Source organism: Dromaius novaehollandiae, chromosome 2 (genome assembly GCF_036370855.1).
Source record: "Dromaius novaehollandiae isolate bDroNov1 chromosome 2, bDroNov1.hap1, whole genome shotgun sequence".
In the NCBI taxonomy this organism is placed as follows: domain Eukaryota; kingdom Metazoa; phylum Chordata; class Aves; order Casuariiformes; family Dromaiidae; genus Dromaius; species Dromaius novaehollandiae.
This window is the reverse complement of record NC_088099.1, coordinates 37,906,085-37,933,623: the sequence shown is the minus strand read 5'-3', so window position 1 is coordinate 37,933,623 and position 27,539 is coordinate 37,906,085. Positions and strand designations below refer to the sequence as shown.

General features: G+C 48.2%; 3 protein-coding genes across 3 annotated transcripts; all 3 read right to left on the bottom strand.

Annotated features, from left to right (window-relative positions):
- Positions 1-3,403: 3,403 nt before the first annotated feature.
- On the bottom strand, positions 3,404-7,293 carry HOXA9 (homeobox A9). Its single transcript, XM_026103735.2, has 2 exons — positions 5,925-7,293; positions 3,404-4,812 (listed from the first exon to the last, which is right to left on the bottom strand). Exons 1-2 carry the CDS (start codon positions 6,469-6,471, stop codon positions 4,574-4,576), a joined length of 786 nt encoding a protein of 261 aa, XP_025959520.1. The 5' UTR covers positions 6,472-7,293; the 3' UTR covers positions 3,404-4,573.
- A 4,537-nt stretch (positions 7,294-11,830) lies between these two features.
- HOXA10 (homeobox A10) lies at positions 11,831-16,989 on the bottom strand. Its single transcript, XM_026103729.2, has 2 exons — positions 14,754-16,989; positions 11,831-13,345 (listed from the first exon to the last, which is right to left on the bottom strand). The coding sequence occupies exons 1-2, from the start codon at positions 15,583-15,585 to the stop codon at positions 13,071-13,073; spliced, it is 1,107 nt and encodes a 368-aa protein (XP_025959514.2). The 5' UTR covers positions 15,586-16,989; the 3' UTR covers positions 11,831-13,070.
- A 6,311-nt stretch (positions 16,990-23,300) lies between these two features.
- HOXA11 (homeobox A11) lies at positions 23,301-27,537 on the bottom strand. The gene is made up of 2 exons (XM_026103732.2): positions 26,730-27,537; positions 23,301-25,289 (listed from the first exon to the last, which is right to left on the bottom strand). Exons 1-2 carry the CDS (start codon positions 27,388-27,390, stop codon positions 25,057-25,059), a joined length of 894 nt encoding a protein of 297 aa, XP_025959517.1. The 5' UTR covers positions 27,391-27,537; the 3' UTR covers positions 23,301-25,056.
- Between the last annotated feature and the right edge of the window lie 2 nt (positions 27,538-27,539).

The window sequence follows — 27,539 nt, the reverse complement described above, 5'->3', positions numbered from 1 at the left end:
AAAAGGTAGTGATAAAATGGTGCTCATAAGTTATAAGCGACCTGGGAGCACTACAAGATTATGGTTTCTATGTGAAGCAGGATCTTGATGCGGCTGATACTAGACAGGATTTTGTTGTTTTTAAATCTCTTCTCGCCGTAATTTAGCCGCGAATATAATGGAACATACCGTGCCAAGTTATTACTTAGTATGACGAGGCATAAACACTTTTTAATCTCCATATAATTTTACTGCCCAAGGAAAAAAAATTAATCATAACAAGTTTAACAATGCTATTGTAGACAAACATTTGATAGGAAGGCTCTTATTAGAAAGCAGGGAGTGGCTGTTACAGTTCATCCCTAGAAAGAATTAAATCTTTGAAATGGTGCGTGGAAAAAAATAGCACAGTGTTCACATTCCTTCCCGATGCTGAATTTCGATGTAAAGGAATTGGCTTTGGTTTAAGGAAATGTAAATAAAACACAGAGAAAGTAGTTCTCTTACTGAGTACTATGCAGCGATTTATTTACCTGTGTGGCTTTGACTTGAAAAATATAGCGTTCATACTTCAGACCACATTTTATACTTCCCTTCCTCCTGCCTTTATTTTCCTTACAGTTACTTGTTCCCCCTCTCTTTTTGGCAACTAACATCTGACAATACACTACGGTGCCCCTCCAAACGTCATTCTGAAGACGTGAAGCTCAGCTCAAGCGAAACGGAAAAAAATATGAAGACGGCTCGGGGAAATCAAAATAAAAGGCTCGGAGAAGTTCAGAATGACTTTGAGAGACATGTCAAGTTTGCGGAGCACCGGGCTGTTGGCGTCTGCGTAACACTACTGCAGCGGGTCCCTGAGAGCTGGAACTGCTGGGGACACAAGCAGGGCTTTTTATTTGTATCAAAGACAACTGTTGCAGAATTTCCCTCGCCGGTAAATAATTTTCAAATTAAGGTTTCTAACGTTGCCGTTGCTGTGTCGCGGGCTCCGCAAGGCGGGTTGCGTATGAAGATCGCTTCCTCGCCTTGCTGCCTGCTCTCCGCGCGGAGCTGCCGCCGCGCAGAGCTCCGGGGGGCGGCCGGGACCCCGGGAGGCAGCGGCAGCCGGCAGCCCCCTCCTGCCCCAGCCCTCACATTCCCACTGCTCCAAACAGTACATTTCTCACCAGGACACTGCCCGCAGGCGCGGAGCTGCATCAGGGAAGAGTTGGTATTTTTGGAAAGGGAAGGATAAGCCCGCCGCTGAGCCAGAGCTCCGTCCGTTCACTACTCATCAGCGGGAAACACCTCGGCGTGGGGGTTACTGAGCGCAGACTGTGTCCCCGGAGCCAGCGCTGCCTTTGCAACCGCTGCCCGCCGCGCAGCGCGGGCGCTCCTCACAGCGGCCCGCGGAAAAGGCGCCCCCGGCCAAAAACTACGAAAAAAAAAGCAAAGCAGCGAGAAAGCCCTGCGGGCCCTGGCGAACACCGGCCCCGTGCCCCCCCCCCCCCCCCCCGGTTACGCTCCCGCAAAGTCGACATTTTAGGAGGGCGGCGGCGGCGCGCTGATGGCGGCGGCGGGCGACGTTTCGCGGGCGCGCAGCGCCACCTGCCGCCGCGCGGCGCGCAGCGCAGCACCCCGCCCGCGTCCGCGCCGCCCCGCGCAGCCGGCGCCCGCGGAGCCGCACCGCGGCCCGCCAGCCCGCGCAAAGATAAATGTCCCCCGCCCAGGCGCGGCTTAAGAAGGGGCAGGCCAATAAAAGGTTGTTATTTCCGCTCGCCCGCTTTATCTAAAACAGCCAGACAAAACAAATGAAAAGGCTTTTGTAGAAAATCTTAATTGTGGCTGGACAGTTGTAAACTCATTAAGAGCCGAATTCCAGACAGTTTGCAGACCCGTCATTTATTACACACTCTTAATGCTCAGTCTTTGAAGTTGCCTCTGTCTGCAACAACAGAGGGCGTCCCAGCATCCCCAAATACTGGCTCGGGGATCAATTAGGGTCCTTTTTGTGTGTGCACACCAGAACGAGCTCCCTTTCGCTAATTAGAGCTCATCGCATCTTATCGCGGATTTCTTTTTTCTTTTTTTTTTAAGGTGAAGCAAAATTATTTTTTTTGTCTCCCGCGGTTCTGCACATCTGTAAACATCTTAGCGGCTCCCTAAGTTTTTGTCTTCAGCCCTGCAGCGTTTTACACCCCATAAATGGTTACAGCGGTCATTTTCTTTTATTGCACTGTATGGCTCTGAATTTTCCTAACAACAACTTCTTTCAAGACCATAACTGTGTTCCGTCTTATTTTACTTTTAAAATATATATATTTACATATATATATGTAAGTATGTGCCCGTATAACAACGAGGTTTCATTATTAGGCATATTCGCAGTTTGGTGTTGTGCAGAAGTGTGTTGGGACTCATATTATGGAGGATATCCACGCTGAGCAGTAAGATGTCTGCCACAAACGAGGCTAAATTTCAGCAGGCTCACAGACGTCGCTATTTTCCCTTGTTACTTAGCTCGGTTTGGTCTGGGGCGGCGGGGGGAGGGGTGGGTGCAACGGGGGTGTGTGTGGAAATCTTCCACCCGAAAGAAGCCTTCTTTATGCTTTGTGGGGTTTTTTGAACTATTTTGCCTCCTCTGCTCTAGGCTGCTGCCAGCCCAGCTCCTTCCTTTTGGCTAAATCAGCGAGTAAAATTGACGCCATAAATTCTACGATAATTGTCAGTAAAATTTTTTATATATATGTGTATATATATGTGTGCATATATAATCTGAGGCGCTAGTAAAATACAGCGTGTTGTTTTTATTCGCCATGGGACATTTGAAAGGGGAAAAAATCGCAAATGTGAACGCAAGGGAAGAAAAAATGGGTGACCCTTTAAATAACATATTTTGCATGGGCAATTATCTCTAGAAGGGATTTAAAATGGACGTAGTAGTAAGGCGAGCCTTTTGACAAAGCTTGGCGAAGCACACTTAGTTCTGGACGTTTTACCGTAGGCTAATTAACCATCTCAACTTAAATGTAGCCGTCTAATCTGATTTACATTATTGCCCACGCTATAGAACATCGGACATTTTGTTTTGGTCTTAAATACCCCCGCTCTGCCAGACAAATTTATTAAAAATGTGTTAACTTCAGAGCATGCTCCCCTCCGTATCTGAAAGAGCTTCCTTCTTACACTGCTAAGCACCAGTTTGCGAAATTGTATCCGGGAGGGGCGAGCTGTGCCTCCTCTCGGGGAAGCAAATACATTTAGGACTTAAATCCGCCCAAATTATCATCTCGGATCTGCATTTATAGAGCCGTTTGCCTTGGCTCAGAAATAAAAATAATACTCCCCTCTGTAGCTGCCCTGCCACTGCCACGCCTGCTGGCTGATACGCGCAGTGGTGTACAAGAACCCCTTCTTAATAATCTTAAAACATCACAAAATATAAAAGAATCAATATATTTTATTTGGCAAAAAGTTAAATATCATTTCAACACAACGATTTGGTCAGTAGGCCATGAGGTAACTATTTCAAAATAGACAGTGTATGTTCTGCATCAACATAACTTCCCAGATTTATTTTTTTATAATCGATAAAAATTTACAATAACCAAATGCAGGTTTCCATAGTGTATAATTTATTATCAATAAAATTAACCTTCATTACAATAACCATCAAATTATTTGATTAAAATTAAAACGTAAACGATAGGTAGTTACCTTTTTCACATATACGTATAGCTCCGAAATCTGATAACTGCTTACTGGTGCAAAAACAATATTTAAGCTAGTCTGCGTATTTACTTTTTTTAATATATAGATTATATATACAACTGACGAAGACAGTACTATATATATCAACTGTGCATACTAAAATGACTTGCTTCGAAATATTTTGAGAACCGTAATTCCTAGACATCCCGGACAAACTTATTTTTCTACTTTTTTGTGTTTAAATTGGTATATATATATATATAATATATATTTTTACAATCAAAGGTTAACTGTCTAATTATACAGAAAAGACTTAATACACTACAGAGCTATACTCTATGCAATTTTTATAATAAACAACCTGAGTTCAAATTGAATCCTAGCTTACACAATTACATCCGGTACAGCACCCAAGCACATAAATTGAGTCACAAACATAATTACCACAATAAAACACAGTGTTCAAGTATTAGAGCAGAGCTCTCTCTGCCGCGCAAAGAGCGAATAAAATTAACTACGTAGACTAAACTATACAGTCCGTAAATAGTTGTGCATTATGAAAAGGTAGTTTTTTTGTTTTTTTGTTTTCTTTTTTTCCGTAAGTGAAGAAACAGGTAGATTTATACAAGCCAGCTAAACAGCCTTTTCGTGCTAATGCCCCCTTTTGCTTTCCTATTAGAAAATTAAAAGTCTTACTGTACCTCTCCTGGCAAACTGGCCTCTCCATGCTATTGTGACAATCAAGGTACAATCATAACCAGAATTTGCCATGGGAAAAAACGAGGCCTGGACCCAGACGTATTGTATGGCAGGGCTCGAGGGGAGGAATTTTTTGTTGTTGTTTTTAACTTTTGTTGTTTCTCTTAATTTAAGCGTTTTCAATGTAACCCGCGTATCACCATCATTCGTCCTTTGCTCGGTCTTTGTTGATTTTCTTCATTTTCATCCTCCTGTTCTGAAACCAGATTTTCACTTGTCTCTCGGTTAGGTTGAGGAGTCTGGCCACCTCGTATCTACGGTCCCTAGTGAGATACATATTGAACAGAAACTCCTTTTCCAGTTCGAGCGTTTGATGCTTGGTGTACGGGCACCGCTTTTTCCTGGTGGACCTTGCGTGGAGCCAGTTTGCAGCTGGATTATCTGCAAGAAAACATAACAGGAGAAGTTCAGACTCGGGGTGGGGGGGCGAGGGGGGAGGACGAGGGAGAGAAAACCACGCAGCTCCGCAGTTTGGTATCCTGGCTGCAAACCGCTTAGGTATCCCCATTTCGGGGTTTACAACACTGCTTTCATTTCCCCAGACGTACGGGACGGTGGGACACAACGACTTCAACACACAGACGCGCGGAGAGGTCGCACGCACCCATACGCGGCCGGGCCCCTCCACCCCCCGCCTCCTCTCGCCTGCCTTATTGTTTGTGGGGTGCGATTTTTAAATCCCCTTTCGCCTCCTCGCCCTCGCTCCCTTTCTCCCCACCAGCTCCCTCCCTCCTTCCCTGAACACACACACGCACACACCCCTCGGACTGCGAGCCCGGGAGTGACCAGCCAGACCAGCATGTCATCGAAATTGCTTCATTTTTAAAATTTTGACCTTCTCTCGTGTCATCACGGGCAAGACCCAAGGAGCTGGCGACTGCGTCTGCGGCTGGCATGATTAAAGCCTCGCCTGCTTAGCACCCTTATTTGCATGGTGTTATTAGCAGTAGCAATTCCCGGGGCTTTGCTCTCTGCCCAGCAGTGCTGGGAGCACCCAGGATTTTCCACCCAGAAGAAGGGGAGGAGGTGGGGGTATGTGCATGGGGGGGAATCAAGCCACCGGCGAGGTTCGTGCTCTCAGCCCCGGGATAAGCACCCTCGCCCGAGAGCGGCCGCAGAAGACCGGCCTCGCCCCCGGGGCTCCCCGAGCCCCTCTCCCGCAGCCTGCTCACGTCCGAGAGCGCAGGCGGGGAGGGGGCTGCGGGCACGTCCTGCGGGGTTTGCTCGGGGGGAACGGGGCTGAGGGCGGGTTTTGTTTTTTCCTAAGTTGTTGTTGCTGCAGGGTGGGTTTTCGCTTTCCTTTCAGCCCGAGAAGCTCGAGCCCTCCTAGACCCCCTTTCAGCAGCCTCAGAAAGCCCCGCAGGCTGTTCCCGCTCCCGCACCGCACTCGGCGGCGGCGGCCGGTGCGCAGCCCGTGATCAGCCCGGCGCCTCGGCACCTCCCCGCGGCCGGCGCAGCGCCCTGAAGCCCGTTTCCCCTGCAGTGCCACTTACTTGGATCGATCTGCGGTTTCTCTCCGTTTGCCTCACTTTCTCCATTGCTTTCAGAGAATGCGCCTTCGTGGCTTTGCTTATCCCTATCAGCTGGAGGAGAACCACAAGCATAATCAGACAGAGACAAAGTGTGAGTGTCAAACGTGGTACAGTCACCCCTTCTGGCCGCCAGCGGTTCAGGTTTAATGCCGTAATGCCTGCTGGTAGGTAACCCGGGGAAGGACAAGGAGCCCGGCACAGGCTCGAGCCACGAACGCATGTACCTGCCGTCGGGCGGTGCCACGGGCGCCTGGTGGTGCGCGTAGGGGTGGTAGACGGCGGGGACGCCGCTGGCGCCGGCGGGGTGCGCGGGGCTCCAGGGGGGGCCGAAGACGGGCGCCTTGGGCTGGAAGCTGCAGGGCGCCAGCTCGGGGTGCTCGGCGAGCGCCGCCGGCCGCGGCGGCGGCCCCAGCGGCGCGGGCGCGTAGCGGGGCGCCGCCAGCTCGTCCCCCTCCTGCACCAGGAAGGAGTCCACGTAGTAAGCGCCGAGCGCCCCGGGAGCCGACATGGCGCGGGGGCCGGACCCGCCGCAATTACGGGCTGCGGGTTTCCCGAAACAACTCGGTCCTGGCGAACAAGTAGAGTCACTAATAAGTTGAGGGCTGCCCGCCCGCCCATTGGCCGCCCGCGTCACGTGGCGGGAGCAGAACAATAAAGTATAAATCAGTCCGCAGGCTATTAATGGGTCAGTGTTTTCCAGCCGTAATTTTTATAGCGAGGCCATATGCTTTTATGCAAAGGGATATTTGAGTTATACGGCAAAGTTTGTTTTAATTGTGGCCAACTGAGATTAAAAGATCGGGTTCCCTATTACAGCCACCCCCCTTCTTTCTTTCTTCTTTCTTTCCTTTTTTTTTTTCCCTAAGCGGACTATTTTATATCATAATTAATCATCCCATCAGTGGGTCGTGTTCCCTGTGAAAAAAAAAACCCTTCTGATCGGAGACCTTCACATAAAATTATACAATAATTGAAGCAATAAAAAAGCAAAATAGCAGTTGCGGTATACTGTATTTAAATATATATTTATTATATTTCATAAGGAGTTATTGTTTCAGGAGCCACGGGGTTGTTATTAAGTCAGTAACTATGAGCGTACTCATTTGCATCGCTGTGTTTCACAGCAGTAAAAATTTACGAGTGCTTGGAAAGGTTAAATTATACTATTGTGTTTAGTTTGGGAACTAACTGTAAATAATACTGTTCTGCTTAGTTCAGAGCTAACTGGGGCTGGAAGTGAGAAGTCAAATTCAACGTATCCTCCTGCCGAAACGGCTCTGCAGCGCCTGCCCTCGCCGCCCCGCCGGGGCAGAGCGGGGGGCACCTTTCGGCAGGGACGCGGCAAAGCCCAACGCGCCGGCGGCCGCGGCCGGCACCGCGCTGCGCTCCGCGGCGCGCCGCGAGCGGCAGTGACCGCCCCGCCGCCTCCCCGCCCCGCGCCCCGCCGCCGCCGCCCGTGCCCTTGGCCGGGCCCGCGGCTCCGCGGCGGCGCGGGGCGGCGCAGGCGGCATTTCGGAGGTCGGAGCGGCAGAGGGGCAGCAGGGCAGCGGGGCGGCCGCGCTCGTCCAGCCGCTTCGTCCTTAAATAGGCGCCAAAGCAGCAGGGGCAAAGGGGAGGAAAAGCCCTGTGCTGCCCGCTGCCGAAAGGCACCCTGTTTCTCAGGGTGGCTGTAAAAGGGGAGCTGGCTTTCGCCTGTACCGCATGCTGATGAATCAAATTTACGTGCAAATAGTTAGTTATTTGCTGGCACGACCTTTGACTCCAGGACCCACGCTAGCAGCACCAGGCGCCCGGCGGAGGGTTACAGTGCGCCGCAGCAGGAGGGGAGGGTGTGCGGCGGAAAGTGAGACGCGGCCAGATCCAAGTCCAGTGTTACGAATTAAAGTGGTGGCTGGACATTTTGCAAATATGACTGTGGACTTCGTGATTTTCTCCGGCGGACGTGCACGCTCTTTATTGCCTGTCGTTTGCAGAGAAGTGTGGTCAATGTGATGCAGGGGGGACGAAAATCTCCGTCAGAGGCTCAATTTACTCGAAAGGTTTCTTTATTGAAAATACAGCCCAGCAAATGGTAGGGACGGCTGGCTAATAATTAAAATCACATGTAAATATTGTGCATACAAAAGTGTGGTTCTAATTAGTTTTACATCGCTATGTGGGCTGTCTCTCTCTCTGTGTCTCTCCCTCTCCCTCTCTGTGTCTCTCCCTCTCCCTCTCTCCCCCTCTCTCCTTCTCTCTTTCTTTTTGTTTTAATGTCTTCCCAGCAGTTTAATCAGAAATCTTACAGATATCCTATTTTAACAACGTTCTCTCTCCCCATTCGGGACTGTAAAGGCCCATAATTAAACTATTATCCCGTCTTAGAGTTAGAAAATTACGGAATAGTTACAAGATCTCCCCAAACAAGCAGCCCGTTATTTTCTAACGACTTACAAAATGCAAATAAAGATCTCCTCGCCTATTTTTGTTGCCATCGTATGGACACGCCGTAAAAAAAAATGTATTTCTTTCCTGGAAAGACGGAACTCGACGTCATTTGTATTTATTATTAAGAGTCAGCTGTGGTGAAATGTGATTGTAGAACTTCCTTTTTCCATTCAGAAAAAATAATCTTAGCTGCAGGAGTCCTGGATGTTTATATTCGAATTTGGGTTCTCAACTTGCAGCGGGTTTAATTTTTTTGGTTCCTCACCAAAAATAATAGCAAATGAATAACAATAACAATAACGTTTAAAAGAACGTGTCTGTATTTTTATTTCCCTGTATTTTTCTAAATTTTTTTCACTGCCAGCATCCAAGTGTCAGGAAAGGGTGTACAGAAAGCAACAGTTAAAATATAGTAAAAAATTACAGACATTTTCACGCGGTCAACTTTTTGATAATAACACTCGAGCTTTCGCCTCTCTTTTTGTCCTTTTACAGCGAGTTTTCCCGAAGTATATCTTACAAACGGGCCACGAGGCTCGTGAGGGGCGGCATTAGCCTCGTACAATACGCGTTTCAAATAGTTCAAGGATCACAATGAGTTACATAGATGCAACAGACCACAAACAGGGCAAAAATACACGTTCACATCAAATCGTAAAATGAAATCGGAAGAGTTAGGAATGAAGCACTCTTTTAGCAATCGTGGCTAAATAAAAATACTCCCAGACCTCCATCCCGGCATAATCAAATTAGCAAAGCTACGATTTCGCTGGCTCTTACTCCCAGCTGCAACAGGAAGGACATCGTCATTTTTAAGTGAGGGGCACCAGTGAGTGCTATTTCATGAGCAGCACACTGCAGAGCGAGTACCTAGGCTCGGGGCTTTGCGGGAGGATTTTGCAGGCATTTGCGATCTCTATTGAACTGGAAGTTCAGGATCGCCTTTTCTCAGCGTTTCCTGCCATTGCAAACGTTTCGTACAGACTCGCCCGTTCTGCAAATACACAGAGGCATTTTGGCACAGCGGACAGGAAAAAAAAGATTCAGATTTCGGGGGATGCAATCCAAAATCAGAATGATGCGGTTCAAATGGGAAATCCCGCACAGAGGCAAACCTACGTACAAGCGCTATATAGGCAGGCACGTACACACATATCTACCATTAACACACTCCCCGCATGTACACAGGCGTAGCAGAAACCCCGTTAGACGCGCAGTGTGTATAGAGACAGACACAGACGCTGATATTTGACTGCAGTGCAAAGATCTGCTCCCGCCCCAGGCAAGGCGTCTCCTTCTACAAGGATCCAGCTAGGGAAGCAGCGAAAATCCTCTTCCCAAACTACTCAGAGCTCCTGCAGCTCGGCTGGGAGTTCTAAAAAAGTTTTTTTCTTTTTTTGAATGAGAAAAATCACCGCCGTGACAAAAAAAAAAAAAAAAAAAAAAAAGACAAACACCCCCAAACGAGTGATTTTTTCCCGAGTCTTTTTTTTTCTTTTTCTGCCTTTTTTTTTTGCTTTGAAGGGTGGTGCCCTCTCCCAGGCTTCCCCCCTAAACCCTGCCAGCCGGGAGCGGGGCTCGGCCTGCCACCGGCGCCGGGGGCCGCTCCGGCTCCGGGCGCGCCGCGGACACAAAAGGCGGCGGCGGCGGCGGCGGCGGCGGCGGCGGGGGCCCGGAGAGGTCGCTGTTGCCCGTTCCGCCGCGGCGGAGCGCGGCCCGCGGGCTCGCCGCAGTCGTGATCGTCACCGAGGCCTTGCGGGGCGCCCCGGGGGAGCGGGCCCGACGGGCGGCCGCGCCTGCCGAGCCCGGCGCCGAGGGGGCCGCCAGGCACCGACGTGGCTGCCCGGTGCCAGCCCGACCCCCCGCCCCGGTGCGGAGGGGGCCGAGGGCAACGAGCAGGGCCAAGCACGGTGCGGTCCGCCCGGCCGCTGGCCACGCTCTCCGGGGCCTTGCTCGTGCTGGTGCTCGGCTGGGTCAGACTTGATCTCTTCCCCCTGCACCAGGCAGCAGAGAGCCTTTTGCTCGCTCTTTTTGAATCAATCCAGACAGAAAAATGAAAGAAGGCCCCTCCACCCCCCACCCCGCCGCCCGAGCTCGACGCACGCCGAGCAGAATGCAAAAACGCACCTGACCTTGAATGCAGCCTGCTAGAGATATTAAAATCCCCTAAGCAGGCAGGGACTCGCTCGGGAGCTAGCTAACCTTGGAGAACTTGTCACGCTTCCCCCCCTCGGCTGCCGTGTTTATCTGCGGAATCAGAGGAGCCTCCGTTGCGGCGGGGAACAATGGCATTGAGACTTGACGCCTAGAGATAACTTCGGCGTTAAGATTTCTTCGGGCACAAAGGACCCTGGCACCAAGCATACCTGGTGATGATATCAACTGAAGTAATTAAGGCAGTTTCGTGCTGTAGAGAGAAAGGTGGAGCCTCCACAACATGAAACTACCTAAACCACAGAGCAGTTCTCAGGCGCTAATTATTACTTTCCCCATAGCCGTGGTCTTTAACGCAAGGATCCCGCTACGAAAATAAAACCAGAAACGTGACTACAACATCCCTCTCGCCCGCCCGCACACCCAGCCGGCACCCCTCCGCCCCCCGGCCAGCCCTGGCGGGTTAATGAAAACAAGAGAAATATAATAATAACCTCCCCTACGGGCAGCTTTCGCCTCTACATGCGGGGGGAAAGGGGAAGAAAAGGCCGTGCACGGCAACGTTACATCATAAAAAGCTAACGGCTCCCAATAAGCCCGGGTTCAAAGTCTACCTCCCTCCTCCCAGCGCACACATACCCTGGAAGAAAGCATGAGCTGTCGCTCTTACCCCAGCCCTCGTTTCGCCTTCCCTTTGTGCACGACCCTACTAGACAAACATGCAGCAAAGAAGGGAGGGAGGATGCAAAAAGCAGCATCGGTTAAATAAGCTCTTCCGCATGCAGCCAGGTAGGGAGCAGCCTTGTCTGAGGGGGCTGGAAGCAGCCCGGTGGCAGCAGGGAGAGTCTAACATCCCCCCTCCCCATGTGCTCACCTTTACGATTTCTTCTGAGCCCTGAGATAAAGCTAGGATTTTGTCACTGTCCTCTGGAGTTAGAGATCTCCGCACACTCGTAGGTGTTTGATAAAAAAAATAAAAAAATCGGTTCCCTACCCTCAAGAAATAGTAATTTGCTTCCTCAGTCTATGCAGCTCCTCAGTCAACTGAAACCACTCGTTCAAGACAGCAACAATCCAGATATACTAGCAAGTCATAAAACTGAACAAAAGCCGACAAACCTTAGAGCACCATCGCTATATGGCCCAGACAAATTACGACCGTCTAGGTAATATTTAAATAGATTCCTAAAGTAATTGCAGGGGGTTTAGGCAACTATTCCTGTTGTAAAAGTTCTTGAAGACATAAAGTAGAACCTGAGGATAAACAGTCACAAAAAGAGGTAAAATTAAAAGGATCCATTCCACGTTTTTTATTCTTCTATGAGAACATAAACATCGTCTTTTCACGCACAGCAGCATTACAATATTAATTTATTCCGATTTAAGGTAAGAACTAGATATAGCTAGAACTAACATTTATAATAACGATAGAATGCATTTGCTTAAAACAGTATCGGCATTTTCATAATAATAGACATTTATACATATCTGTATTTATAGTTTTCCCCTTCTTTCTTTATTTTTTCTTTTTTTCACCTATATGTTTGACCCTTTAATGCATGTAACTTCACAGTATAAAGGAAGACGGACATATTCTCCCTCGCTATCTTAGACTCTGGCTCAGAAAGTCCTTCTGATGTTCAGGATAGACACTTTTGAGTGAAATTAGTGAGGAAAAAGTGACTATGTTTTTCTCAAGGGGGGAATGTTGTGTGCTTGTCATGCGTTACCAACGGTAACGTTATTTATAGACAAAAATTCACTAATTCCACATATTTAAGCAAAACTACATTAAGTAAATTTCCACAACCAGAAAGAGAGAGAGAAATTCAGAGGTAAGTTTCATAATTTAGTCCATAAGTAACACAACTCTTTTATACCTTTAAAGAGAAGAGATTTCATTTTCCTGGACAATTTTAAAGCTGTATTATTGACTTCTAAGGTAAAGCAAAAAAAAAAAAAAAAAAAAAAAAAAAAAAAGCTCTAAACACCAGTTCCCGAGAAACCCTTTTAAAGCATGCCTGCATTTCATTATTGTAAGTCCTGTTTTTAGAAGGAAAAAGGGGGGAGGGGGAGAAAAGGAAAACAGAGGGGCAAAAGCTGAGCACCCAATATATAGAAATATGGCAAAGCTTAAATTATTCATTCTGAAGCTACATACAGTCTAAGTTACATCACCTATAATTTGAAAGAATGCGCTTTTAACCGAGTCTATTTACTTTTGAGAGAGATATAGGGGGGAATGATATTTGCAGCTCCTGAAATAATATTTCTTTGCTTCAAGCCTTAAAAAGGACAATTCAGACCCGGGGAAACCTAAAGGAACGAGGGAAGTTCATACAAGGCATTTTGTGCATTAGCATGGCTCGCCCCCCGCACCTCCTCCCGCCCCCCAAGAAGTAGCTATAAAGAGGTTAAGGACATACTGAGAATGTCTAAAATCGTTAATCCATACAGGTGCGGATGTCTACAGCCTAGGAAAATGATACTGGCTCTTTAAACCATAAAGATGTGTTTATAGGTTCATCAAGAGAAATTAAAGTTGGCTGTGAGCTCCCGAATTCTATTCTCTCTGTTCATTTTCTTCAGTTTCATTCTGCGGTTCTGAAACCAGATTTTAACTTGTCTGTCTGTGAGGTGGACTGTGCGGCTGATCTCTAGGCGACGCTCACGAGTCAGGTACATATTGAATAGAAACTCCTTTTCCAGCTCGAGAGTTTGATGCTTGGTATAGGGGCACCGTTTCTTTCTGCCACTTTTTGCGGTTAGCCAGTTTGCTGCATTTTCTCCTTTTGAATTGCCTAGTTTTAAGAAAGTAAAAAAGGGACATTACCAGCGGGTACGAGGCAGAGAGCCGGGGAGGGAGGGGGCGGAAAAAGCGTGTGCCTGTGCGCAGGGGCTCCCTCCTCCAGCTGCGGCCCCGGGCACAGGTTAAATGTAGGGAGCCCGTGTGGGAACCTCGCTTCCCTGAGCTTCAAGACAGCTCCGAAAGGCCCGAGAACTCTCTGGAAAAAGCCTGCTTCTGCCCCAAAACCCTGGGGAGCCTCCGGCGGGGAAAGATGCCCGGTGGGCTGTTCATCTCGGACTCCCCAAGACAGGCTTTTGCCGGCTCCCCCTCGGCCGCTGACAGCCCGCAGTTACTGGGGGCCGGCCTGGGGGCCGGCCAGGGGGCATTTCCCCCCCCTCCAAACACCTGTTTCCAAAAGAACAAAGCCTGCGGGTCAGAACTTCGTAAGTGTGCTCGGGTGGCGGAAAACAAGGTGAGCTGCAGAGCCGGAGAATCCCTGCCTCTGGCCCCTGCATTCCCGCAAAGCTTCGCGCTGCCTCTCTGTTTCCAAACGATTTTGTGTGGGAAAAAAATATCCCCCTTCGCAGGGTGTTTATTCCTATTATTGAAAGCGGACGGGAATGATTAATACCGATCCCTCGATGGCTCAGAGTGGTTCGTGGGTTTGGGACTGACTCTCTAGTTGTTTTCCGCTTGCTTTTTGTTTTGCTCTTATTATTTTCCAACGGGACGCCTGAAGGAATAACAGGGCGTCTGAAATGAGGCCGGAGAGAAGTGCCTGAAAAGTCTGCAGCCCAGGGAAGGGGAGGTAATTTTTTGCCATGAGGTTCAGGAAGCGAAAAAAATAGGCAAATTAATAAATAACAACCCTGTTACCTAGTGCAGACGCTGAAGGATTTGCCTGGTACATTCATCAGTCTAATTTGATAGCAGTTCATAGATGGCACGTTTCAGCGCGGCTGTTATTTCGAAAAGCATTCTGGATCGTAAAATATAACTTACCGCGTTAATAGGTTTATTTGTTGGCACTGCCTATTGCTTATTTTGGATGCTTTACAAGCATCTCTGTTATCTGGTAGGCACCTTCACGTCACTGGGGAAAGATTGATCTTCTTTTCCTATACGTTTAAGCTGCATGCAGGCTAAAGTTGCCCAGAGCGAAGGCTCTAAGGGTTTTTAACTATAGGATGGACATTAATTTTTACTGCAACCCTATGCGCGAATACTACAAAGTTCAGAAGGTCAGTCTGAGCAGCGCCTCTTGGCAGTCCTGCAGGGCTGCTGGGATCCTCCTTTCGCACTGTGATGCCACTATGATCCTCAACTGCTTTTCTCTCTCTGTTTTTGTTTTTTCTGTTTCGTTCCTATCGTCACCACCACCACCACCATCACCACCACCATCACCACCATAGTTTGCTTACCTACGGGCTCTTTCTCGGGAGAGGCTTTGCTGCTCTCCGACGGAGCTGGCGAGAGCTCCTCTGCCGTCGAGGACGAAGCCTGGGTCTCTTCCTCCCTCTGGGAGACGCAGGCCAGGGGGCTGGGGGAGCGCTCCTCGTCCTCGCTCCGCGCGGCGCCCGGCACCGAGGGCAGAGGCGGCGGCGCCTCGAAGCGGCCCGGCGGCCGCGGCGCGAAGGGGGGGGCGGCAGCGGCGGCGGCGGGGGGCCCCGCGCCGCAGCTCCGCGCCGCGCCGTACGCCTGCGACAGGCGGAAATAGCCCGGCACCGGCACCCCGCCGCCCGCGCCGGCGGCGGCCGCCTCGGCGCTCAGGCGCGGGAAGGGCGCGGGCTCGGCGGCGGCCGAGCCCTTGGGGCATTTGTCAGAGTCATAGAGGCAGTAGGAGCTCTCCTCCTTGATGCTCTGCGCGAAGGAGCACGAGGTGGCCTGCTGCTGCTCCGGCTCGTCCATGCGGCAGGACCGCGGCGGGTCTAGCCACACTTCCATGCCGGACACGTAGGGGTGCGAGGTGGGGACCATGCTTGGAGAAGTACCTTCATTGCGTTTGCCCAGAACGGGGAAAAGTCCGCAGCTTTGCAGCCCGTAGGACAGATCGGACGCTTGTGGCAGGTAGATCCCACTGTTGGGATAGTAGCCGCCTCCGCCTCCGCCTCCGCCTCCTGCTCCCGCCGCTTCCCCTCTGCCCGAGCTGATCAGGGAGTCTACCAAAAAAGAGTTTGCAGCCGGGCTCTCTGAGCATGACATTGTTGTGGAATAATTTGGCGAAGGGAGCAGATAGCCCTTTCTGGCTGACATTTCTTGTGCAAAACATGCTGAATATGATTAGAGATACCCCCGCACCACGGCAAACGCTTGCAGCCAATGGCAACCCGGGCCTCCCCAGCAACCCCTCCCAGTCTGGTTTCGTATGCACGGAGCTGCTCTCAGGTCGACCTCTGAATTTGGGATATATATGTATATAAATGTGCGATATGGATTTCTGTACACACACGCGCGCGCACTGGGCGCACGTGCGTGTGCCTGCGCCTGTGCGGAGCGCTGCGCTCCGGCGTGCGGACGGGGTGCGCTTCGGCGGCACTCGCTCCGAGTTTCACGTTCCCCGTTATCGCGCGCACCACTATAAAATAGCCCAGCGGTCGCGATGTTTATTATACCTAGGATGAAGCGGTACACAGATGAAGCTTTTATTATCACTCCTCTCCCCGCAGCCGGGCGTTCAGGAAGTAATGCGTGCTCACCTCGCTGCACAGCCTGTGTTTGCCACGAAATTAATAAAGCCACGGCTCGCCCTGCTTTGTATGCTTAGGCTCGGCGCCCTTTATTGGATCGTCTCGTTTTTAAGAAATAAAAGACATGTTATTGTTTATCACGGATCATTGGAAACTGTAAACGGGCCTCGTGTCGCTAGCGTTAAACTACTGATGAATGGGCAGTTTCCAGCCTAACATCGCCACCAAAACCCCAGGCTAGAGTTAAATTTACTAGAAATAAAATGTTCGCTGCTGCGCTGAAGAATCTATTAGGGACCGATGCCACTCTAGGAGGATTGATTGTGTGGTTGCAACTTCCAGTGCTTTAGTTAACGCTGGACTCTTCCCCAGGTCTCATCGCCACTTAAAATATAAAGCCAGACATATGCCACAGAAAGAATCCAGACGTGAGCAGTCCAAATGGATTCTCACAGGATGCTACACACCCTGTTTAATGATGTGTTTGTATTTGGGCGATCATTTTTATTTCCCCCCTCCCGATTTGGATCATCATTCGCTTCTCGTCTCTTCAAAAGCACCGTCTCGTTCACAAGCAAAGTACTAAATAATGGAAAGAGTAAGTAGATGAATCCAGAGATATTAGACAGCTCTGTCCAGTCAATATGCAATTGTGGCGGAGGTAGCAGACAGATAGCAGACAGACAGGCACGCAGACAGAGAGACAGATAGATTTTCTAATGACTCGCTAAATGATTCTTGCTTTCACTTCCATCATCCCTCGCTTATGCTATTCCGAAGTCGCCTAACTGCCTGGCCCGGAGGATTAAGGGTGCTTTAGTCGAAACAAAGTCTGGGGCCGCTCAGGGCTTTCCCAGCGTCTGCTCCCCATCCCTGCCGCCGAGCAGGGCCGGCTCCCCTGCTCCAGCCCCTCCGCCCGCGAGACCGCGGCCCGCCGGGCTCCGCTTCCACGAGGGGGGGCCGGAGGCGGAGGAGGAGGTCGGAGCCGGGGGCGGGGGGGGCCTCTGGCAGCCGAGGCCTGCCGGGGCCGGGCTGGGCTGCTCCCCGCGGCGGGCGACTGCCCGGAGGCTGCTGCCGCCCCGGAGCGCGGCCAGCGCGGCGGCGGCGGCGGCGGCGGCGGCGGGGGGCAGCGCGGCCCGCGCCGCTCCGCGCCCCTCCGCGCCCCTTGGCGTTCGCACGGCCCCGCAGCGCTGCTCCCGCTGCTGGCCCCGGCGGCGCCCGGGCCGCTTCCCCTGCAGCCTATCGATCTGTCAAGCCTCACGTGGTTTCCCATTTCAGGGTTTGCCTCCGACGAGGAAATTCTTCCTCTTCTGTTTTTTTTTTCTTCCCACATTTTGACATTCCCCTGGACAAGTTGTTCTGAAACGTGCTGAAGACAGCGGGACGCGAATGTTAGTTTCCGCAGGCGAGTTAAGCTGGTGGGGCCTCCCGAGGCTCCGTCCTTGTCAGATGGAAACGCTGGAGCAGGGAGAGGTTGTAACAACTTGGCAATACCCATAAAACCTTTATGGAAAGGCGTCTTATTTTTCCAGTGTTAGCAAATGTGCGTTATAGCACAGCTTACTTATGAGTGCTAAGCGGGTCTTGCCTGTCGGATGCGGTGATAGGAGTGGATCCAACAGCCTATAGAAACCCTTCGATTTTTTTCCCGCATTTCCTTCTGTAATGTTATTTGTATTTCCCCAACCCAACTTACCCCACAATGTGTTAATGTGTGATGGACAAACCTTATCAGATTCCTATGAGGGCCATATCACTGCTAACAAAATTAATACCATATAAGGAACCATTTTATTGGCTAGTATACAGGAAGGCTATTATCAATAGGCTTAGCGTTATAAATACAGATCTAAATAAAATGAAATGTGAGTCCGAACTCCACGTTCCAAATACATTTCTCTACACAGGCCAGGTATAAAAATTACTCCGGGGAAGTCCGCTCTTGCGGTATGTTTATTTTGCATTTGCCAAATTAAATAGAAATGGATTGCAAACCTAAAACCCATGCGGAATCGAGGAGTAACACTTGAAATCCTTCCAAAGCTGTTTTTAAAATAAGCAGCTCGCTTTTAAAAATTGGATTAAAGGGGGAAACGGCCTATAAAATTACGTTACAATCCTCGTCAGCCTAAATAAAATGACTCAAAACGTATCGGAACGAACACGAGTTGGCTTCTCCTTCCTCTTTGAAAGCTGATGCAGAGAAATCAGACAAAAGACACAGGGGCCAGAGACTATTTGGAAGAAGAAAACTAGTTTTTTACTTAACTTTTCTCCTGCCCCCCCTATAGGTTCTGTGGCAAAAGATTCGCCACGCAGGCGCTCGGTTTTAGCCCTCGGTTACTTTGACCAAAAGGAGAGTGCCCGGGTCCTGCAGAAGCTGCCATCGGAAAAAAACGATCTGTGCCCTTTTTTGTTGAGATTTTCATAATGAGCAGTGCTGTTTTGATGGTCAAGGCACTCCGTCTAGATCATGAACTCAGCTCGGCGGTGTATTATCCCTGCTTTCTTTAATCGCTAACAAGGCCAAGGCAAATAGTAACCAGCATCATCAAACCCAGTGAAGTAAAACTAATAATGTTCGCTTGATTCTTAACTATAAAAGATAATGGTCAATTCTGACTAAACTGAGCTAATTTGGCATGCATTGTGTGTAGCTACTGCGTTTCCAGCGCTTAGCAATGTGTCCCTTGGAGCTTAACCCCTATTTAAAAGAAATTTTAAAGAATATTGTGGACGCCAGGGGAGGAGAAATATTTTCTTTTTAATTCTAATTCTGTAAGTAAAGCTATCCGAGGGTCCATAAAATCGAGCAAATAAAATTCAGATAAATATCAAAACCAGTAATAAGGTGGTTTCGGGAGAATCAAAATCCACGGCGTGCATAAACAACACTATCCAAATAAAGCTTTATCGATCTAAGAAAAATATAATAGATGAATTAATAGAGTCGTTAACCTGTTTTATTGGTTTGACTAAAATTAAAAACAAAAAGGAAATAAATAAAACCCGACAGCTCAGCCTAAGCAAACTCTGGTTGGAAATTCCAAAATGCATCATGTTAAATCATGATTTATCCGTTTATTATATCCTGTATAAATCAAAAGATACTGCATTGTTAATCAAGAGACGCATTTTGTAAGCTAATTAAAATGCATTCTCATTTATAGACATGGGAAAACTGCAATTTGCAAAAATGCAAATGGCCTTGCAGTTTGTTACAGGAGTGCATGCGCCGCCTATCTGAGGATACAGTTGCAGATTACATTTTATACGTCGCCAAAAAAATAATGCAATCAGAGTACAGTTATTTAATATTGGAACTGTCATTTGTCAGGAACGTGCGTGTGTGCCAGATTTTTTTTTAATTATTTTTTTTGTCTGGATCTACTCCAAAGAAGGCGGAATTCAAGCAGGAGGTTTAGGAACTGCGTCCGTGACAAGTTAGGTGACAAGTGACGGCCCCACTAATTTTACCTTTACTAGAAATTCTTTCACAATGGGGGGAGGGGGGTTGGCTTGTTGTGGCGGATTATCTTGTAAAAAATTAGGGTGAGATTTAATTTTATTCCAGTTATTTCAGCCATCCAGAGGCCTGTTCCCCTAAGTATATTTTATAGTATATGTGTATCGTTTTACTCAGTTGGATTTGGAACATATTTTGCGAGTAATTCTGATGGGCTCCGGATTCTTGTATGCGGCAGAGCAAAATACACCCCAACCAATTCGTGAAGGGTTTGTATCACCGCCATTCCTACGCCTCTGGTGAGAAGAACGGTGCTTCCCATTGTCTGTATAGCCCTAAACACCGTCCAGAAGCAACAGTGATATCGGGTTATACATGTATGGGTAAAATCTTAAATATATGGGCCTGTCTTTTAAGTGTAACCTTATTGAGAGAAATGGGCCGCACAGCTGTATTAAGCATTTGAAACCGTATCGCTTCTCCCCTTTCCGTAGCAGTCTTTTCTTTAAATAAGATCTGGGTACAAACACAAATATCTCATTTTGGTTGCAGTATAGCTTGTCTCTCAGACACACATGTTGGCCTGAAGTTTCGATTTCAGAGCGTTTAATGAAAAGATTGTGGCAGAAAAAAAGACAACAAAACACAAACCCGAAGAGCTTATGAAAAAGCCTCCCAGGGGTTTGGATGTGGTATATGAACTGAAGTCGAGTACACGATTAATTAAACACAGTGTAGACACTGAGTTGGTTTCGCTTCTTCCCACGAAACATGCAAACCCAAATCATGTGAAATAATAAACAGTTATTGTAAGAAACAAGCTTGTTTTTTTTAATATTATCCTATGACCGCGGCCGTCAGTAAACAATTCGTAACCAGAGGGCGCTTTAACTGCTGCTGGGGGCCCTTTGATTTATTCAGTTGAGCATTGAATGGGGCAGGGAAACAACAAGGGGAAAAATAAATATTTGATCAAATATGCTGAGTTTAACTCGACTGGTGTAAAATGAAATTTAGCAAAGGGACCCTCGGCAATTGCCCTGCTCCTCCTCGAGACGTGACTTCTTAAGCCCTGACATTTCCGAGGAGAGGTCAAAAGAGATCAAAATCCCCGAGCTTTTAGTGGAACATCTTTGATGAAATCGATAGGTTCCGATAACCATCTCAAAACTGCTCTCTACCGACCGAACATGTGCTTTTAACTATACTTTCAGCAGTTCCCTACAAGCACGAATTGAAAGGACTTTTTCTTAAGAAATACTGCAGGCATGTTCCATTACTTTACATATGAAGACGCTTAGGGGAACAAGGACAAAATGATCCCTTTTTCGGACAGATATTTAAATATTATGTACTCTCTCGAAAGAAACGCGTGGATTAAAATACGCAGCCAAACTAGTATGTCCATATAACACCACCTCCCCCCACTTCTCAAATGGAGACATAACAAAAACATGTGAAACTTTTATGGGCGAGAAAAGTAACCTGGAGTTAGAGATACTCGTAGCGAGGATAGAGTTTCAAAGCTACAACCCAGAGCAGCCCTCAGCACAGGAGAATGTGTGACTATTGTTTGTTTACAACACGTGCTATTCCAGATAGATAGATAGATAGATAGATATCCATGCAAATATCCAAATATCCAAATATCCAAATATCTAAATCTGATTTTATACGACCATTGACTTAATATACAACCAAATCGCAGTTTTTAGCATAAGTGTGTCAAACCTTGTTACCACAATCTGGGTCCAGCTGCGATGAAACAACTAGCCTCTAAAGTCACTACATTTACTGAACTACAGTTCAAGTCCAATAAGATCGTCAGAATTGTCTGTCATTTGCAGTCTGTGTTGCCATAGATCTATTTGATTGAAGACACCTACTGTTCCACACATAAATGTCAAGTTTCATAATATTTCCAGTGCTACGATTTTTATAACTGGAAGAAATCTACAAGTTTCTCTGAAAAAATATTTCCAGATAACGTGGATTTTCCACGCCGCTGGCCAAAACTTTATGAAGACAAAGGAAAAGGTCAACTGAAACTCAGAAAGTTCCTTCAATATTATTTCACCTCGTAAGTTTAATCACCAAATTTTGAATCGCTTCCCCTCCCTATGGTTCTCTTTCAACGTGCTTAATTGAAGCAAAGTCGAAGCAGGGGCCGTCCAAACTCTCTGAGAACCGCTCTGGTAACAGCACATGCCTCTCGGTGCTCCACGCAGGGTGCAGGAAAGCACTTACCTCCGCGCATCGCCCACCGGGGCCCGCGGCTCCCGCTCCTCGGCAGCCCTTGGGCAGGGTCGCGCTCGGGTTCACAAGCGAGCCGGCCGCCGCCGCCGCTTGAGCAAACCCTGGCCCAGAAAGGGAAATAATTTAGCGCGCGGCTCCTAGGATGTAAAGCGAACAAAGGCCAAGATTTGCCAGGGCTGCTCGCCTCGCCCGGGGCGGCTTTGACATTGATCTGAAGATCGCCATCTCGTGGCAAGCCGGGCTCTGCGCCGCCCCGGCCCCGGCCCCGGCCCCGGCCGCGGCCCCGGCCCCGGCCCCGCGGAGCGGCCCTGCTTCCAGCCGCGGAGACGCGGCTGCGCAACCTCCGCGGCGTTTATCGCCAGGCACTCGGCATATGCAAGCGGACAAGTCACGGACACTTTTTATGGCCACATTGTCACAGCGGCACAGAGGATGCGATTTTATTGGGCTAGGAAATCAAACCCCCACCAGAGAAACTCCATGGCTTAACTGTCTCCAGGACTGGCGATGAATGCCAGTTAATTTTTAACCGGGAGAGGAAGCTTTCTTGCTAAACTTTCATTGCCATTCAGCTCTCCATCCGTCCCTCTGTCCCTCCCCAGCCGCCTGCCTGTGTCCGTCCGTCCACCTCTTTTTAACGTGCACGCCACCGTAGCACGCCAGACAAACAAACAAACAAGCAAAGTCCCCTTTTTCTCCCCTCGCTTTTTTAACATTTCCTTTGACTAGACGTTGTCTGACTGGGTGGCGGGTGTCAACAAAGGCCCGAAGTCAGTAAGTCCTTCACCTCAAGGTTATGGGTGATGTCCAAGCAATACAGAAGTTCAAAGCCAGTAAACAATACGAAAACAGAATGTACTCTCTTTTCCTGATTAGGATTAGGGTCAACATTAAAGATTCGGACGCTCTTCCCAAAACACATTCCCATCTCAGCTATTGTTTTCTCTGGGGTTCCCCCCCCCCCCCCCCGTTTCTAACTTTCCCCCTGTGCCCCCCACCCCCACCGCCTCGGCCCACCCCCGCCCTGCCTTGGAGATCAAGGACAATTTCAAACAGACCATTTCCACCACACCGCCATGCGGATTTTTTTTCCAAAGACAACAATTTTCTTAGGGCTCTCACGCTACTAAACACACGCATCAGCTCGCCTGTACCCTCGCTTTGGTGGTGGCATTATAAAATATGCCCCAGCCGCTGCCGACACTATCAACAATTCAAAAGTAGCTCTCCTGGACACATGTGGTCTGAAGCAAACAGCACTGTCACATCAACCCCCAGAACATAAGACATTTCCCTGCCTGTGTTGTACAAAGGATGAGGAAAGGGCTACACGTGTAGTGAGCTATGAATATTCTTCATTTCCATTTTTTCCCCTGTAACCCGCTGAAACGATGCTTTGGCAAGGCTGGGTTCACTTGTTTACTCCACACTAAAAAGCGAAGATTCATAAAGGAATAATAATTAGCCCAAAGTGACTGAACAAGGCCATGAAGACTTTTGAGTCCCAAACTTACACCAGATAAAATAATATGCAGTAACGTAACACCAGAATAAAAATATAAAGTTTCCATTTTTTTATTTTCCTTGTGCGCTGTTCCACTGTATACATGCAACCAAATACTTTCGCATATTAAAAGAAAACTGTATATACATATAGATGATACATATTGAAAACAGTGATGTCATATAAAGATATTGTCTTTTGTGAACTGTGTCAAAGAAATTATATCCATTTGGTAAATTTATTGTTCAAAAAACATTCTTATCACCACGTTGTTGCACATATAAAGAAATCCCACACCCTCTAGCCTCAAAGGAAAAAAATATGAAAAAAAAATTGAACAAAATAGGTCATGGGTTCTTTTTTTTATTATTTACAAGTCTTGTAAAACACCGCTCATGTATGAAATATACATTCAGATATTCTCAACAGCAAATTACCTTAACGATAGAACACGGTATCCTTTGTAAACTGATATAGAATTTTAAATATTTTCCTTTTTTTTCTTTTTCTTTTTAAATTGCATTTTTTTCACGCTTTGGTTCCTGCAGGGAAATATATATATTTATAGATATTTAAAATAACTCCAAACAACTCTCCATTCTTTGCATATGTCGACTGAGCGACAAAGTAGAGTTTGTGACATTTAAAGTAGACAACAACAAAATTACCATATTTACATTGTTTGGCTTCTGATTAAACTCCTCACTAGTCACCTTCTAAAAAACATGCGATTCAGTTATTTTAATGATCTGATGTTAGTGCATTGCACAACTCCAAGTTTCAATTAGGTGTTGTGTGGTATTTGCCAAACTGTCGTTCTCCACAGGTATTTCCTGAAGAAAGTTTGTGAGCCAGAAGCCAGAAAGTTAGTTTCCTTTATGTATTTGTTTCTCTTAAAACACTGAAATTCACACATTTTTGCCATTTTATTTTTAGCATTTATATATGATTTGTCTCCAAAAAGATGGCAACACATAGTCAGTTGTCATAAATAAAACGTGAGCTAATTAAAATTTGCTAAATCTTTGCTTTTTCTTTTCAGTGATTGTTTCTTTACGATATATGGCAAATTTATACCTGATATTCTTAAAGTAAATAATTAAGTCTTTACTTTACTTCTCCTTCCTTACCCTACCCGCTCCTTACCACCCCTACCCCCAAGGAAACGCGATTATACCCATCACTACATCCATATTACAACTGCTCGTGATTGGCCTCATGAAGGTGTAGGAATGTCATTTTCCCCTCTTTCATTCTCTTTCCCCCCCTTTAATTCTCCTTTCAAAACAATGGTTAAGGGAGCACTGCCACTAACACAGACATTTTCCTCTAGGAAGGACAAAAGATTATTTCTCAAAGTTTGTATTCTGCAGTGGTCCTCGTTACGTCAGCTCGACATGGGAAATCTCCATACGCATGTTCCACAGCAAACCCGGGGAGAGGGACAGACAGACAGACAGACCCCGGCTAGTCAGTGTACACAGAGGTGCCGTCCCCACTCGTGACTCCCGAAAGCCTTAGCAGGGTGAACCGCAGTGCTTGCAAAGGTAAGAGGTATGGGTTTTGCACTCAGAGGTGACGTGCACGTTAGAAATGGATGCCATGTGTGTCAAAATCAAATCGATTCCAGTTGATATGCAAATATATAAAACAAAATCATTAAAGGTCCAGAGTAGATTTACATTTATGTAAAACCTTGGATTCTTCTAGTCCCGTCAGATACACACTGCCTTCCTCCATGTAACCCCGTGGCTTGACCTTGTCAAGGGCGAAATCTGAATTTAATCTCGTCTTGAAAAACGCTATGAGTTTTAAAGTAGTGGATTAGCTGAGTAATATTGTAATCGGTCCCTGTTAATTTTTTTTTCTTTCATTCTTCTGTTTTGAAACCATATTTTTACTTGGCGGTCGGTCAGATTGAGCATTCGGGAGAGCTGCAGGCGCTTCTCTTTGTTTATGTAGACGCTGAAGAAGAATTCCCTCTCCAGCTCTCTAATCTGGTATTTGGTGTAGGGGCATCTCTTTTTACGGGTGCGTTGTCCACCTGTGGAGCGAAAAAAGGCAGAGGCGTTGGAGACCGCCCGGGGTGGGGGCTGAGCGCGGGGGACGCTTAGGGCCAAACGCACCGCTACGGAAAATGCGCGTTTTGCCCTCTCCGCGGCCGGCGCTGGCAGGTCCCTCGCCAGGCGCCGGCCCTCCGCCGCCCCGAGGCCGCGGGGAGCGCGGGGCCGCGCCGGGCCCCCGCGCAGCCCCGCGCAGCGCCGCGGGCCGTGGGAGGGCAGAACCCGCGCAGCCCCACGGCCGCAGCCTCGCCTCGGGCCGCGCCGGCGGAGGCAGGGGGTGCCTTACGCGGCTCGGGAGCTGTAGGAAATCCCTCTGCTCCGCCGGGCTTCCGCGCACACCGCGCTGCCGCGGACACGGGCGCAACCCTCACCTGGTTGCCTTCAGCCAGACTGCGCGGTATCGAGCGTAAGGCACACGTTTCCCAGCCCTGCCTGCCTCCGCACCGTACCCACACGGATTTCTTTCTCCTTCTCTAAGCCAATCCTGGCCATACCATTCCAGCAGAGAAAAAGCCACTCAGCCTGCTGCTAGGTCGCTGCAGGAGTTTCCCTCAGCCTGCAGTTTCAAAGCACGCTCTGCACGATATCAAGGTATTCTCCTCTCGATTAGCCATTACCATTTTAAAGTTCATTAAGCAGAATATAAAAGGTTTCAAGGTTCAGAAGCCCTTTACATTAAATATAGCTACTTTCCCCTTTAAAGCTTCATTTTCTGGTACAGTTCATTGTCGAGGTATTTTTTCCCCGAGCTGTATACTAGCTTTGCCTTTTAAAAAGCCCACATAAAAAATCAGACTTTGACAGATTGAATAACAATTGTAAGTAACAAACTGTTGGACAGAAGGCAACACGTAATTGCCACAGTGCCTTAGTAAAATGGCTTCCTTTAGACAAAAAGGCCAGCTTTAGGTTAATTTGTTTCTTTTAATATATTGCTACAGTTCAGGCGGCTACTTTATCTGTTAAACACTATTCTAGCGCAACTGTTAAAACGGCGATGGCTTTGAATCCAGCTCCTAACTAGACTTCTGGTGCAACACATGGCTTTTATAAAATCACTGGATTACACTGATATCAAAGGAGTCAGGATCTCCTTTTCTGCCGAATTTACAGGCACCGAACGTGCGTTCTTATATTTTCGAGAGTTGACCACAGAGCTCTTTTTTTATTATTATTAAAAAGAAGAGGAAGGAGAAAGAATTTTTTTCTAAGGCATCCATTGCCCGGTGGGTATTTCACGGCCAATTTCAGCACTAAACACGTGATCTCGCCTTTTATAACAAAGTTTTGTTGGGGGAAATCTAAAGGCCCTTCATAAACCTTATATGCTTATAAAACAGCATATAAAAATTTAACAGCGGTGGTGCGCTAGATTTCAACCTCCCTTTCATAAAGCGCTTGGGCGCTGCCTTTATACGTACTGGAGCTGCCGGATTTCTCCTCATTGTTGCCGGAAGATGACTCGGGGCTGCTGCTGCTCTCCGGCCGCCTCCGCCTCTCCTTCTCCGCCGCCGCCGCCGCCGCCCTGCCGCAGCCGCCCTCCGAACTTGAAGTTGCCGCCGCCGCCCCGGCGGCCGCGGGCGCCTTCTCGCCACTCTTGTCTCCCGCATAGTCCGCCGCGGCCAGGTTTTCCGTGGTGCCATAAGCCGTCTCGAAAAACTGGTCGAAAGCCTGGGGCAGGACCCCGTTCCTGCCCACCGTGCTATAGAAATTGGAGGAGACGTTGGTGCTGGGGTGGTAGACGTTAGCTGTGTTTTTGCCGAACATCTCGCCCATGCTAGCAGTGTTGGTGGAAGGCAAGCAGTCTCTGTGCATGATCTCCTCTGCGGAGTAGCAGTGGGGCAGATTGTTCCTGGGGTGCCATTTACTGGAGGGATCAATGGCATATTCCCTGAAGGTAACTTCTCTCACAGGTTGGACCTGGGGTAGGTTGGAAGAGTAGGAGTATGTCATAGGGCGAGAAGACGGGGTCTGGGGCAAAAAAGAAGGGAGGCTGGAAAAATCAGGACCCGAGACGTAGTAAGTACAACTTGGCAAATACATGTTAGAGGAACAAGGAACACGCTCATCAAAATCCATCATTAGGGCTACCTCGGGCTCTCCGCATTAGCTGAGCTTAACATGATTCTCTAATGCAGCTGCCTCTTTGAAGCGGATCCGTGAAGTAAGAAATTTGGAGACGTAAGCTGACGTGGAAAGCTATCCCCATCCTTAGCAGGGAGGTGCTGGCC